A 15548-nucleotide genomic window follows, 5' to 3' on the forward strand; every position below is an offset into this window, starting at 1 on the left:
ATGGAGCTATTATAAGGTGGGTGAATAAACCATTTCCAGAGAGTAGGTATCATTGGTTCACAGTCAAGCTTGAAGGACATATCGATTGGGGTCTCGCAAGCTGTGTTCCCTCTGAGCTGCGTGGTCGCATGGCAGTCCAGGAGTGAATTGGGTGCCGCGCACTTGATTAGCAGAACCACACATGTCAGTGTGTGTTCAGGTGCCCCTCCATACTGTTCTGCAGCCGCGTTGCTCCTTCCTCCAGCAGCTCCTGGGACCCTCCTGCTTGCTGTGCAGAACTGGGGAGGGTGGGAGAAGGAGAGGCACTGATGTCAGGGTGTCCACCTCCCCCCGGCCCATTTAGGCCATCTCCACAGAGCAGGGGAGAGGGGACAGGGCACAGGAGCAGTAGAGCTGCTGGCAGCTGCTGTGGTCTGAGCCTTCTAGTGAGTGCCTTAAAGAGACAGTGCGCGCACACACACCCACGCAGTCTTTCATACTTACCTTCCAACACATACTTTTGTTGTTGTTACTTCTTGGTACTTCCTGAAATGTGCACATATTCTCTGTAATTTTATTCTTTTCGTTTTTTGACTGGTCTGTGCATTTCATAATTTTATTTCTCTCATGCTTAAATTTAATTATTTGAGTAGTAGTGAGTTCTAAAATGCCTAACCTGTCCTGGCTGGAGTAATTATCCCTATGGTAACTTTAAAAAAAAAAAATTATACCTAGGTTTTTTGTTTCTACTGGTGGCGCACATCCGCACATTACCGTGATATTGGTGCACATAACAAAATTCATTCCGCACGTGGATGGAGAAAATAGAGGGAACATTGCCCGCAGGGATCAGTTCTGGGCAGTTCTGTTCAAGATCATCATCAATGATTTCGATAATGGCATAGGAGTACACTTTTATAAAGTTTGCAGATGATATCAAGCTGGGAGTGGTTGCAAGTGCTTTGGAGAATAGGATTAAAATTCAAAATGATCTGGACAAACTGGAGAAATGGTCTGAAGTAAATAGGATGAAATTCAATAAGGACAAATGCAAAGTACTCCACTTAGGAAGGAACAATCAGTTGCACACACACAAAATGGGAAATGACTGCCTAGGAAGGAGAACTGCAGAAAAGGATCTAGGGGTCATAGTGGATCACAAGCTAAATGAGTGAACAATGTAACACTGTTGCAAATAAAGCAAACATCATTCTGGGATGTATTAGCAGGAGTCTTGTAAGCAAGACATGAGAAGTAATTCTTCCGCTCTATTCCACGCTGATTAGGCCTCAACTAGAGTATTGTGTCCAGTTCTGGGAGCCACATTTCAGGAAAGATGTGGACAAATTGGAGAAAGTCCAGAAAAGAGCAAAGAAATGATTAAATGTCTAGAAAACATTGAAAAAATTGGGTTTGTTTAGTGTGGAGAATAGAAGACAGAAGGGACATAAGTTTTCAAGTACATAAACGGTTGTTACAAGGAGGAGGGAGAAAAATTGTTCTCCTTAACTGCTGGGGATAGGACAAGAAGCAATGGGCTTAAATTGCAGTAAGGGCGGTTTAGGTTGGACATTAGGAAAAGCTTGCTAACTGTCAGGGTGGTTAAGCACTGGAATAGATTGCCTAAGGAGGTTGTGGAATCTCCATCACTGGAGATTTTTGAGACCAGGTTAGGCAAACACCTGTTAGGGATGGTCTAGATCAGGGGACCTCAAACTGTGGGGCGCTCTCTCCCCTCCCCCCCAGAGGGTCATGGAGGAACCTTTCGGGGGGGCCCTGGGCTAGCTCCCATGGGGGGTGGTGAGGGAGCACAGCCAAGCCCTGCTCCATCCCCAGCTCTGCTCTGTCCCCGCTCCAGCCTTGGCCCCTGTCAAGGCTCATTCCCTACTCTGGCACTTCCAGTGCAGAAGGTGGGGGCCTGCAAGGATTCTAAAAATTAATACAAGCCTGGAGTGGAAAGTATTAAACTCCCAAGGTTACAGCTTTTCTCTGACCTTGAGATTGGTAGATGCTGCTACCACTCAAGTGCAGAACCCCTTTGAGAGCCCAGGAAGGCGCACTTGGGAATTACTTCCTGTGGGGGTACCTTCAAACCCCACCCCAAGGGAAGAGCTGAGAAGGGGGGGGGGGCGGGGCGCAAGGGAAATCAGCTGTTCCACCAGCTAATTAAACAATGTGTGCATCAACCTCTTAAGACACAGAAATCCGATTCTGCTCTTAAAGGTAAATTTTATTTTATTTTTTAAAAAAAAGAAGGAAGTACATCTGGTAATTCAGGCTATTGCTAGATCTTAAAAGAGCACTACAAGTATTAAGCACCAAGAATAGCTTTCTTGAGGTCCAGCTTAAAGGTTACCAGCAAAACAAAAGCACTTGGGGTTAGCACAGAGGAATCCACAAGCCATAAAGAAATAAAAGGGATAAACCTAATTGTGTCTTCCTAGACATTTCCTGATCTATTTACATATCTGGGTTTTTAAATGAGTACTTTCTAGATAGGATACTGATGATTTTTTTTTTTCATACCTGGCCCAAGCTTCTTACAGGATAGCTGCTGCCCTGTCCACCTCTCCACTGGAGAACAACCACAGACAGACAAAAGGGGAGTCGTTTTTCAATTTTAAAATGTTCTAGCCTTCCCATTCGCTCTTTTGGCCAGGTGCCCACTCACTGCCTTTTACCTATGCATAGCAGTGAGACTTTACGGGTAGATCAATTAGAGAACAGCTACTTAACAGGATTTTATAGCTACTAGCTGGCTGGGTGTCCATAAAAGGGAGCTACCTTCCCCCCTCCCCCCCCGCCTTCATTTATCACAGTCCCCGACTGCAGCCCAACCGTGGCTTCCACTCCTGGCCCCAGCCTTGGCCCCTGGCTGTGGCTCCGTTCCTGGTCCCAAACCTGCCCTCAGCCTTGGCCTCCTTACCCTGTCCGTGTCCTGTCCCTGGCTCAAGCGGGGGTAGGGGTGGGGCAACTGTGAAAAGTTTGGGGACCACTGAGCGGGTAATACTTAATCCTGCCATGAGCTCAGGGGACTGGACTAGATGACCCATCAAGGTCCCTTCCAGTTCTATGATTCTATTATTCTATGCCCAGAGAGACTCTGAAGCTTCATGTACAATCTTGGAAGAGTGAATGATATACCTATTCCAGGATACAAAGGAAGGATGTGGGCATGGAATGGAAACTAATAGTAAAATGATCATTTGGCTTATACTTGGTTCATGTGGTGTTTAGTTCCATGATTGCTGTAGATCTGTATATTTTTGTGTTTAAAATTCAAGCTGTCTTCCTTTTCCTCCTCTTACGCTTTGCTCAGCACTTAAACCCTTGCATACTTTTTATCTTAAAGCACTTTCCTTTCTTTTCAGAGCTGCTAGTGTTGAATGGCACTGATCCAGTTGCTGAAGCAGCCATTCGACAGTTAAGTGAGTCTGCAAAGCAGAAGCTGAAATCTCCAAGAAAGAAAAGCACCATTATCATATCAGGAGTGTCCAAGGTAGAGTTCAAAATCACACATGTTTTTAATGCGCGACACTGAAGAGACGCTTTGCTTTGCTGAGTATGATACTTGAACTCGCACTCTACTCTCTCCCATTTGACAGTTTTTGCAGAAGCTGGGTTTTATATCCTTGTTGCTTCAGAAATTAAGTGTTGCAAGTTAAGCCTAAAAGCAGAGAGTTAATCAGACACAATTTAGCCAGATGACTAACTTTACTAGATAGAGGCTGTTCTCTTAGGAGGTGGGGCTGTGGTTGGAGTTGGGGAAGACCTGTCCAGACTCAGCAGCCTGGTGAGAATTCCAGCTGCGAGTCCAAGAGATGGTGTTGGAATTCCTACCAAGCTATAGTCCCTAGACTGAGAATGGGGGCTTCATCTTTCAGACCGAGCTCCCTGTAAAAGAGGTCGTGGTTTTGGTTTTTTTTTGTTTCGTTTTGTTTTTGCTTTTTTTAAAGCCCCACCACTCTCTCTGGCTGCTGGAAAAGAAAAGAAGCTTTTTGTCTCTTTATGTTCCCTATCCCCATAAAGCCACCTGGCTGCTCTCCCCCAACCCCCATCTTGTTCATTCTCCCTACCGAATAGCTCCAAGGCCTCTGCTGCTTCTCACTTTTCCAAGCTGCCGGGCAGTGAAATTTACTGCTGTTTTGTCATTTTTCACAGCTACTTGAAGGATTCTGAGGAGAAGCAGTGCAAGCTGACATGACCCTTGTCTGTCTGCACTGTGCTGTGTTGGCGTGAAAGCTGGGAGCAGCAGCATTGAAACTGTCTGCAAAATGGGGATGATGGCACTACATAGACTTGCATTTAGCAGACTTTCATAAAGGTTCCTTTGCCACCATAAGGTCCTAAAACCTTGTTTTTTTTTCTTTCTTTCTTTCTTTTTAACCAAAGTTTAGATTTTTCTGGAAGTTGATACCTTTTTAGTTCCTTCCACACAGATGCTTACTTGCAAAGGAAGGTCTTCTACTGACCAGTAGTGATTACTGCAGTGGATTTTTTTTAATTTTTTTTTTTTTTAAATCAAGCCCAAATCATTTTGTTAAAGCCAAATTTGATTTAGCTCTGTGCTCTGCTAAGAAAAGGAGCAAAGAGAATATGCAATAATGTGGATTTCTGGCAGTATCTGGGCAATGCAGACAGGGTGCAAAGAATGAATAAAACCCTTGTGGAGGAGATTGGTTTGTCCAGCAAATAGTGTCTTTTTTTTATTTTTTTGTCTCTTTCACTGTGGCAGACCTCCTTATCTCAGGACAGTGAAGCTACACTGATGATGGACTATGCAGCAGCCATGGATGACTCATGTAAAGAGGAGGCTCCTTCCTTGGTGGGGGAGTCTACCACAGAAGTCCCCTCCAATAAAAAACTACCACTATCTGCTTCACAAATGCTACCTGCAACTGACCTAGAGGAAAATAGCCATAATGTGTGGGACTTGGATAACAGCAGCCAACAATGGAACAGCAATGCAATTTTAGACCAGGACTGTGAAGAGATGACCGGGAGTTCATTAAGTGTCTCGGAATCTGGGAGTGTGAAAAAATCTAAAGGTATATGAGCTCTCTTGACACTTGCCTAGAATTGTATCGAAGTACTGATTTCTATAGCTGAACTTCAGTGTCTTTGTCAAGCAGTACTATCAGGTGATTCTTTTCTATTCTTACCTTCTTTTCCCCTCTTAAACTTCAAGTGGATTTGGTGCTGGTAAAAAATGCCTGACTGATAACCCTGAAGAATTAAATCCTCTAGCTAACCACAAAAAATACAGTACAGGCTTCCCCACACTGTGCCCCTCCATCACGATATGGAAAGACTTGTTCCAGGAGAGAGAGGGTAAATTGCTCCAAATCCATTCAGTCATCTGGCTTCTGAGGCGATCAGTGACCAAACTGCGAATCCACTGATGCAAATTCTTTCTGGTAAATTAAGATCAATAGTGAGGGCCCAAATAAAGAGAGAAAACCAGTACAAATCCACAATCACCTCCATCATCCCCTCTGTGCACAACCCCTCCTCTTCCCCCTCCCCTCCCCACAAAAGGAGATTTGTGTCTCTGATTAACTTTTTACTCTTTGTGCATATTAAACTACCCATTGAACAGTTTGTCCCTCTCCCCTCTTGCCTCTTTCAATAATACAAGTGTTTACAAAAGAGAGTGACACACAGGATGTGATTGTTTTCTTTAAATAAGGGACAAATTGTTTTGTTATCACAACTGATACTTGCCTGAGTGTGTCTGCAGGCTGCAAATGACTTGGGCATGTCTTGTGGCTCATTAGATTTTCTTCCTCCCTGTCCTCAAACTAACTTTGGAGACACATTTGAGTCTCACTTCTTCTGTTCTTTGGCTGGTGGGATTTTGAACCTGAAAGAAGCCAGCTGGGAACACTCTGTTCAATGGACTCCACTCACCCACTTGCCTGTTACTAGTGTAGGAGAGAGGCAAGTCTAAGGGCCACTGTCCAGTAGCTGCCAAAGTTCTTATGTATGCCATCCCCCTCAAGACCTCTTCTGCCTTTTTTTTTTTAATGGCCTTCATGAATAGTACTGTAAACCCCACCACAAAATTTTTATCTCTCGTGCTTTAAATTCATAATCTCTGCCGTAAAATATACCGTGGATCTTTACGTGCTGAGGTTTCTCTCATTCTGTCGTGATTTTTCCCATCTTGTCTTTCCTGGCAGTCACTTATTGTTAGCAACTTACCTGAAGCTGTCGAGGTAAATGAGCAGTTTGGCAAATGTGTCCATAAGCTGGCCATTAAGAAGTGCATTATAGTTTTGTCTGTGCTTAACTGTCCCATATTTTGAGACCTGAATATTAGGAAATACGTGATTCCAGGGTGGCACTGTCACTAAGCCTCTGGACTGATTTCAACATTTACCTTGGAAAACAGTCTTGTATTTGAGTAGCTGTTTGGGTGGGGTGGCTGTTAAAAATGCAGTTTCATTAAAAACAGACTCTTTTCTTTCTCTGTACAAGCTGACTGCTCAGACTTAAATGCTACTCTCTCGTCTATTTTTAAAATAATTGTGTTCACCATCTCCTAACTCTTCAGTAGAAACAGTCTGAGTTCATGATGCAATACAAGAGTGCAAAAAAAACACAATACATCCGGTGTCCGATTCTTACATATTGTGAGGATGTTTGTGTCACATTCCACAAATAGCACAATGTTGTTCTACACAAAAGCCTGTCCAAAAAAAGATATTCACAGTCTAACTGTGGGGCTCTTGTATGTTCTCTGACAGCATCGTGGCTTTTGTGAAGCAAGATAGGAATATTTCCTCCTTCCCTCATCAGCCCCTGGCTAAGTTACGCTAGTACAAGATGTTTGTTTAAAAACTCACATCTGCATTCGTTTTGCAGGGGAAGCGTTTGCCAAATGTTCTACTTAACAAAAAAAAATCCTTCAAGTACAATGTTAATGGTTCACAATTTGTACTGTCTTTCATTATTATTTTTGCTCTTGCATGTGTTGCTTTTTACATCTTATTACCTTTCTGACTTCATCTTTCTTACTCATGCCTTTTGTAAACTTAAGAGGACTACTATGCCAACCTGAATTAATTGCCTACACAGTAAGTTATTTTTGTTTTACTTTTATTAAAGAAAATGTAGCTTTACCGAGAGACACTTATTGCAAAAGTGAAGCAAAACTTTCGTTGTTTTCTCACCTATTATCCTCTTCCCTGTGTCAGGGTTGGGTTTTTTTCCCTCTCTCCGCAATGCCTTCATTTATGTAGAGAGTTCTTAGCAGCTTAGTCTGTAGTAGCAAGTCATTCTAATTGTAGGTGTGTTACCGTTACAAATAATTGAATTGGGGCAGGGAAGATTCCCCTCTCCTCTGTCCAGATTGAAGATAACGGATTGGGGAAACTTGGATAATTACTGCAATTTTCCTGACATCTTGTGATATTTCTATGGCATTCATCCGTGTAGTAACTAGGAGCCTACCAAAGACATGCATGTGCAAACTACAGATGATTACATAGCCCTACATGAATAGTGTGTGTGTGTGTGTGTGTTACAAATTGTTTATGGGTTTCTTACGCTTTCCTAACAATCCTCAATTATTTGAGCTATAATATCTTTATATTTAAAATATTGCAATATTGTTTCAAAAACCGTACTATTCATTACATACATAGTGCACGTTTGTTTGCCTTTATGGAGCCAAGCAAAAAATTAAGACTTGAACGTGACTTGAACTCCTTCAGAGTGCTTGCTAAGGATTCATCGTGCCCCACTCCCTTTCTCTTGCCAGAAATAACGAAAGGATTGCATGAGAATACACGCTGATTTCGTATTTGCTTTCACCTGTTTCCAGTCACTTGTCCGTCCATCCGAATGCCTAGCTAACCTGGCTGTTTCACCAGCAGCTCCTCCTGAAAGAAAGATATTCCTGCTTCCAGAAGTGTAGATTGAACATTTAAAGTATAAGCCTTACCAGAGTGAAAGCAGAGGCATGTATTAAATAACTATATTGCACTTCTTAAATGAAAGCTACTTTTGTGAAATAGAGAAGACTGGGAGAAGGAGGGGCTTTAGTCTGAAGCCATGAATAGTGTGGAGACATGGGATAGGAAACTCATTAATTAAAAAAAAAAAAAAAAGTACTTAAACACAGTTCTTCAATAATCAATTTGAGTGGGAGTGGGGAACAATGTTGTACAGGACAACAACTATTCTGGTATTAACAGTAAGGATATTGCACTGAATTTCATTAGGGTTTATCTTTATATGATGCATTTGACAGGAGATGCCATTGACAATAATGGTAGCCATTTCCAATTTCCAGGACAGTATAATGTAAAAAGTTTCCCCGTCTGCCTTGGTTTCTGTATTCATAGGTAATGACAACAAAGCAAAGCGAATGGCATCAAGATGGTGATGGGTGCCAATAAAAGAACCTAGCTAGAATCATTAGATTAGATAGTGGTGTGGATACAAGCTAGTGTGAAGGTACAGCACTGGCAAGTTAATAATGGAGACCACATTTTGTTCTCTTGTACTAGTGTGAGCTCCAGAGAGGAAGATCATGACTACTTGATGCTCACTGTTTGGGGTCCTAAGCTGCACTCCCCTCCAAGTTCTTCATTTTCACTACCAATTTCCAATCTGCATGAACCCTCTAGAGGAGATGAAAATGCCACCACCCCACTGTACACAAAACCAAGTTGTCATTTTAAATCTATATTGCTAGACCATCCTTTTAATACCAATGTAGGCTGACCTCTCCTCTTAACTTCAGGGTTTTGTATCAGTCACTGACTAATTCCATGCTTCTGCCTCACAGTTAAGGCTATGTGCACACACAAAACAGGATCACATACAGAAGAGAGAATTCTTAAAAGTGGGGGACTGCTGGCTCCCAAAAGCAATCCATTTTCTTACAGAAAGAAAAGATTACTGATGACTTGTTTTGCATATGCAAATTTATTGAAGAGAGACAGGCTGTAGTTGGCATGACCGCATAACACATGACACAGTTGCCTTTTCATGCATTAATCAATGACATGAAAAATACTTTTAGTAATACAATCCTGGAGTATTAATTTATTACGTAACTACTTATGTCTGTTCATTTTAAAAACCCTGTTTGGGGAATTTTGAAGAGTTTGGCGGCTAAATTCTAACAAGTTTGTCTGAGCAGGTGCAAACTGAGATTTTTCAAAGATTTATTACTAGTCCAGATTTGGGCTTTTTTTTTCCCTCACGGAAACAGCAAATGGCACATCCTTGACAGCAGGCTCCCTGCCAAATGCGAAGGCACTAGTGTCTTAAACACTTGCAAGAATGTTTGTTTTGCCCACGTTAAAAACAATGTATGTTTCCCTAGCCTCCTTTTCTGAAACAGCTGAATCCTTTCTGCTGAAATTTTAAAAATGAAGACATTTAGCCTGAGGCAGACACCTGCTGGAAATTTGCCATGCCCAGTCAGCTAAAGTTAGGCAAAGTTATAAGCACCTGACAACAGGTCCTTATAATGGCAAGTGTTGGGCAACTTAACTGTAGGTGGCGCTACCAGCTCCATCTATAATACACCCTGACTTGTAAAGGCACATGGTAGGTAGCGCTCTTAATAAATTAGCGTTTTACAGATGCCAATGGGGATCCTGAACTTGGAATTTAAATGCCAACTTCATCTTGTGCATAAACTAGCTGTATACACTCTTCCCCCCTCCCCCCCCAGCTTCCTTGATGTTTCAGCAGCAATCCATGCACTAGATATCTGGGCGGAAGAGGGCAGAGTGTATGTGTATTTCTGAACATGTCATCCCATTCATTGCATATCTCTTCCCCCCATACCACATACTGTCCTTCCTAGTGTATTGGAAGGATTAAATCCACCTGAATGGGATGTGAGAACTCGAAGATCCTGGAATGTTGTTGCAGCCGACAGTGAATGCTATGCATGTATCATGGGCTTTAAGAGAGCAACTGAAACGAAGCAAATGAAAGGGAAGAGAAGTCTACAGTACTTGTGGATTGCCCTTGAAAAGTTGGAGAATTCAAAGGATCTCCAATATTAACAAATTCTCATCTGTACCTTGTTCTGTAACAGCATCTTTGTCTTTTTCAACCACGCTCTTTTTTTCGAGGACTGAAGGAAAACTGACGTTCTCTTTAGTGCTCCTCTTAACGATAACCGTGAATGCCTACATTGCTTCAGATAATATTTTCTTACTTGGCTTTTCTATTACCTGTAAGTGTCTGTGCATAGATAGAGATCTCTAATTGCTGTAGGTCCTCATGAATCTGAGTGATTAGGTTAGAATGAAAAGTGCTATTTCCATGGTGTTGAGGGGAAGTAAAAAAAATTTTAAAAAATACACACACACACACTTACACACACACACACACTTGCTCTTTAACTTAAGAGGCTAGACTTTCCCAAGATTCGCAAAAAGAAAAGGAGTACTTGTGGCACCTTAGAGACTAACCAATTTATTTGAGCATGAGCTTTCGTGAGCTACAGCTCACTTCATCGGATGCATACTGTGGAAACTGCAGAAGACATTATATATACACAGAGACCATGAAACAATATCTCCTTCCACCCCACTCTCCTGCTGGTAATAGCTTATCTAAAGTGATCATCAAGTTGGGCCATTTCCAGCACAAATCCAGGTTTTCTCACCCTCCGTCCCATCCCCCCCCCCCCCAAACTCACTCTCCTGCTGGTAATAGCTCATCCAAAGTGACCACTCTCCCTACAATGTGCATGATAATCAAGGTGGGCCATTTCCAGCACAAATCCAGGTTTTCTCACCCCCCCCCCCCCACACACACAAATTCACTCTCCTGCTGGCAATAGCTCATCCAAACTGACCACTCTCCTTATTGTTTCATGGTCTCTGTGTGTATATATAATGTCTTCTGCAGTTTCCACAGTATGCATCCGATGAAGTGAGCTGTAGCTCATGAAAGCTCATGCTCAAATAAATTGGTTAGTCTCCAACGTGCCACAAATACTCCTTTTCTTTTTGCGAAAACAGACTAACACGGCTGTTACTCTGAAACCTTTCCCAAGATTATTCCATTTTGGGGCAGAGGGAGGATATGTCTGAATGTTGCTGGAAATACAGTAGCATACAATGTAGATGCATTCTGTCGTGAGCATCTAGTTGACAGTACAGATCGTGTACAGATCGTGTACAAACTTAACTTATTGTGACTAGCTACAAAACAGAACTTGGATAGAGCATCGATGTTATCTAACCTAGAGAACTTTCATAATATTCTTGCTCCAGTACAGAACATTCTTGGTTTCCTAGTTTCTTTCACACTTAAGTATTTCAGAGGGCATAACTTAAAACTGACGATGATTATTTTTTAATAGAATGTTAAAAACAAAATAAAATGATGATCCATCGGGAAAAGCGTATTTATATCTAAATTCTCCATCTTGTTCACCTCTGTAGGTGGAATTTTGAAAAAAAGTGCAAAGCTGTTTTTCCGGCGGCGGCATCATCAGAAGGATCCAGGAATGAGCCAGTCGCACAATGACCTTGTTTACCTGCAGCAGCCAACGTCTGATGAAACACAAAGGAAGGGAGCAACGCTAACACGCATCCTTCACAAGAAAATTCTTTCTAAGAACAAAAGCAAGAATAAGCTGAATTGCACTTCCATGGAGCCATGTGTATAAAACCTAATGCTCTCTGAATGATACTTGCACATCAATTGATCAGCTGTTTACAAAACCATACTAGAAGATGTAAACACAGATTGTGACATGCATAAAATGATATTCACAAATGCAGTGGTTCTGGAATAAGCAGACAAAGCTTGGCTTCTGTTTTTCCAAAACACTTTTTTTTTTTTTTAAAGCCTTTAAGCAAGAAGAATCCCGTCCTCACCAGCCTACCCCTAGCATAAATAGTGTTGATTGTATGATGACGGCATGTTCCCCGCCTCCCTACCCCAATCCAAGTTGTCACTCTGCATTCAATCCTGATTTGCAGAAGGTTTGAATCTACCACTCCTAGTGATGATATTTTTATTTTGGAGGGGATGGGGGTAGAGAAGATGGGTCGTACTGTAGAAGTGGTGTGACTGGGGAGGCTCACCTTTTTTTTAGAATATTAAATCTAGTTTACATTTAACTTCTAGACAACATGACTTCTTGGTTTCCAGATAGATGACTGGACTACTGTGAAGAGGTAATGTACCACTGTGGTTTTTGCTTCTGTAATATGAAACAATAGTAGCAGTGCAGATCTCAACTTGGGTTTCTAGACATGCTGAAAGTGGAAGCCGAGAGACCCTGATCTGGTTCCTGTTATAATTTGGAAACTGCTTTGTTTCTGAAAAAGGAAATTAAATGTTGATTAAGACATCCTGCTGTAATAACTGCTAAATCAGTGTAGATAGACATGTACCTTTGATATTAGCCATAATGATGATTATGCAAATACGTATCCTAGAATATTTAATTCTGTGCATATATTGTGCTAAAAACCCTTTTTTTCTAGGTTTACTTTGTTCCCACTTGCAAACAAAGTATTTAAAAGGTCTTACTGTTACTTTTATTTCCCCACTATATGAGAAGCTAAAAGTGCTAATGCGAAAGTTATGTTGGGGACTCTACTCCCTTATCTACAGTACTTTGTAGACCAGTATACTAGCAATCGTATCAAAAGCAAAGTTAGGAGCAATAAATTTTGTGTAGATCACATTTAATCCTACTTAGATTTGTATTAGTTCATGGTCTGATTTGCCAGTTACCAGTAGCCTGGAAAACAGAATTTTTGAAAAGTTTCTCTTTCCCCTCCTTCAGTTACAAGTTTTGTCCTTATGGTAAGGGAGTTTTTTTGGTTTGTTTGGGTTTTTTGTGTGTGTTTAAAATATATTGCAGTTGGCTCCTTTCTTTAAAATCTGGTAAAAGAAAAATTATAGTTCTCACTTAGTTAAACTGTCTAAGAAGAGGGGAATAAAACTTCAATCTCTATATGCATTTTACAGATAACATATTTTTCTCATGTATGCCTGTTTACACATTCCTTTGCCATATATGCATTCCCTGTTGAGAACATAGCACCCAATCCTGCTGTCTTTACCCAGGCAAACACTTGCGTTGCACCAGTATCACCACAAATCTAAACTGATACAATTCCATTGACGTAAACAGAGTTGTGCCTGCTTCTGTCACTAGTGAATTTGGCCCAAAGACTTGAATAAGACATTTGACTGAGTAAGGATGGCAGCATTGTGCCTTAGCCTTAAAGTTATAGTTTCCAAAAATTGAAACTGTGGAATAATTGAACTAAGAGCTTTCAATACTTTTGGTAGGCTCCAGATTCCTTAGCAAAGATGTACTGAAGGGTATAAAACTGGGGTGGGGGAAATCTTCAGCAAAAAATCAAATATCCAAAGAAATGAACCACCAAATGCTTTTAACTGAGCCTCTAGTTCCAAATACATTTTATTTGGCCTAGTAATAGCACTGTGGCAGTACTGTCATGCATACCATTTTGCAAAAAATATGTACTGTCAACAGTCTTGCTGTATTTGTTGTTATAAATACCTGCAGGCATTTTTAAACACTATTTTAAAAAAATCTTAAGTTTGTTGCAGTTGCAGTTTTTTGTAATATAACTATGCAACACTCTACAGCTTTTGTGGGTTTTTTATTTTGGGTTGTCTTTTTTTAAATCCGAAATCATTATGGTTAAAATCCTACTTTCACATATTTGAGACTTTCTCCTTTTTTACTAACTTGCAAAAAACCGAGGTTAGGATTCCATATCTACTGTACAACAGCTGATGCCATCAGCACTAAAAGGCTGAGGCTGCACTCCTTTGGTGCACGCACAATTCCCCTTGATTTCGTTAGGTGTTGGCATGTAATGGTAGGTAAAAGAGAGATCCCTTCCCTATTTAAAGTTTTTGAACTGGTCTACACTACAGACTTATATTGGTATAACTATATTGCTCAGGTTTAAAAATCCACTCTCTTGAGCAATGTAGTTATACCACCCTACATCCTGCCCCCCATGGGAGGCAGATTAATTATGCTGGTGGGAGAGCTCTCTCCTGTCAGTTTAGAGTGTCTTTATTTAAAGCACTACAGTGACACAACTCAGTGCTACATCAATGCAGCGTTTTAAGTGTAAACTTGCCCTTAGTGATGCTGTTTGCTGAAAGGAGGAAAAACAAAATTAAACCCTAAATGTCGTGGCCTTTCTAAACTAAAGTTTTCCTTAGGTGCATATCACCATAGTATACAAGAACCTAGGAAGTGCAGGATTAGGCCCTGATGAGTGAAAAGTATCACTGATTGTGAACAAAAAATTTGACACTAAACATTTAAAGTCTGTTAAATTACTGAGTTGGGACTTTTGTGTACAAAACCTTGTGTGGCTCATCTTTTAAATTGGTGTGAGGGATTACATTCATCTTGGCAGAATGCAAGCAGAAGGCTCTCTCCTCCACCCCCAGTAGACCAGTAACTCTTGATTTTTATGGAAGTCTTGGATGACTGCCAAAATTTGAGTTTTGGTGGTGGGGAACTGAGGTGGAGACTAGTGTAGCCTATTCTCAAGATGGAGGGGACAAAGACATTTGGGATAAAAGATTAATTTTTGTTAATAAATTAAAAGCTTCTCAATGGGCCCCTCCAAAATAGCCCTGTTCAGATGGATAGTGATTTAAGATTTGCCGCATGTGGCTAGGTCATTTTTCCCCTCTTCTAGAAATCACTGTAGATAGCATTGAGAGCATGTTAGCCATAGTCATTAGTTGTGAGCCCAAACTGACAGTTCAAATCCTCAGTATTTCAAATGTTCAAAATCATGATCCAGACCCCCCAAAATTATGAGATTAAAAATAAATGTGGGGGGGTTATATGCCCTCTGGTTTCTGAGCCTTTAGGGTGAACTTAGTCATGTTTTTCAAGCTTTCTTCTGCAACCATGAGGGCTAGGAACTTACTCTTATTTTTAAATGAAAGCTGAGATTCTCATGTAATTTTGTTTCCAGGCACTGGGGCTTTAAATAAAATCTCATATTGGAAAGCTCACCGTTAAAATTGCAAGAGCTAGCAACACTCAATCCTATGGGAATAGATGGGCACATACCAGTAGTTCACCTACAGCCTGCTCCCATTTAAGTGAACATGAGTTTTGCCACAGAGTTCAGCAAGATTGGGCATGGCACTTAACATTAACACTGGGTCCAATCCTCTCAGGTGCTAAATGCTTCCTGCCACAGTCTGTGAAGGTTTCAGAGTAACAGCCGTGTTAGTCTGTATTCGCAAAAAGAAAAGGAGTATTTGTGGCACCTTAGAGACCAACCAATTTATTTGAGCATGAGCTTTCGTGAGCTACAGCTCACTTCATCGGATTTCCACAGTATGCATCCGATGAAGTGAGCTGTAGCTCACGAAAGCTCATGCTCAAATAAATTGGTTGGTCTCTAAGGTGCCACAAGTACTCCTTTTCTTTTTGCAATCTGTGAAGAATATCAATGGGCACTGGGGCAGCACTGCACCTTGCAAGATCAGATCCAGCATGGTTCCCTAACTTTGGGGAAGGACAGGGGTTGTAATTTACACACACACACACC

General features: G+C 41.2%; 1 protein-coding gene across 1 annotated transcript in view; it reads left to right on the top strand.

The window, feature by feature from the left end:
• C2CD2 (C2 calcium dependent domain containing 2) overlaps positions 1-15327 on the top strand; it is a 53413-nt gene extending 38086 nt beyond the window's left edge. Inside the window, exons 12-14 of the mRNA XM_084638740.1 lie at positions 3351-3478; positions 4715-5027; positions 11406-15327. Of these exons, the coding sequence (XP_084494866.1) occupies positions 3351-3478; positions 4715-5027; positions 11406-11632 (668 nt within the window). The 3' untranslated portion in view covers positions 11633-15327. The remainder of the gene's footprint in view (positions 1-3350; positions 3479-4714; positions 5028-11405) is intronic.
• The last annotated feature ends 221 nt before the right edge of the window (positions 15328-15548 follow it).

This window comes from Lepidochelys olivacea, assembly GCF_965140295.1.
Source record: "Lepidochelys olivacea isolate rLepOli2 genome assembly, chromosome: 1".
NCBI lineage: Eukaryota > Metazoa > Chordata > Testudines > Cheloniidae > Lepidochelys > Lepidochelys olivacea.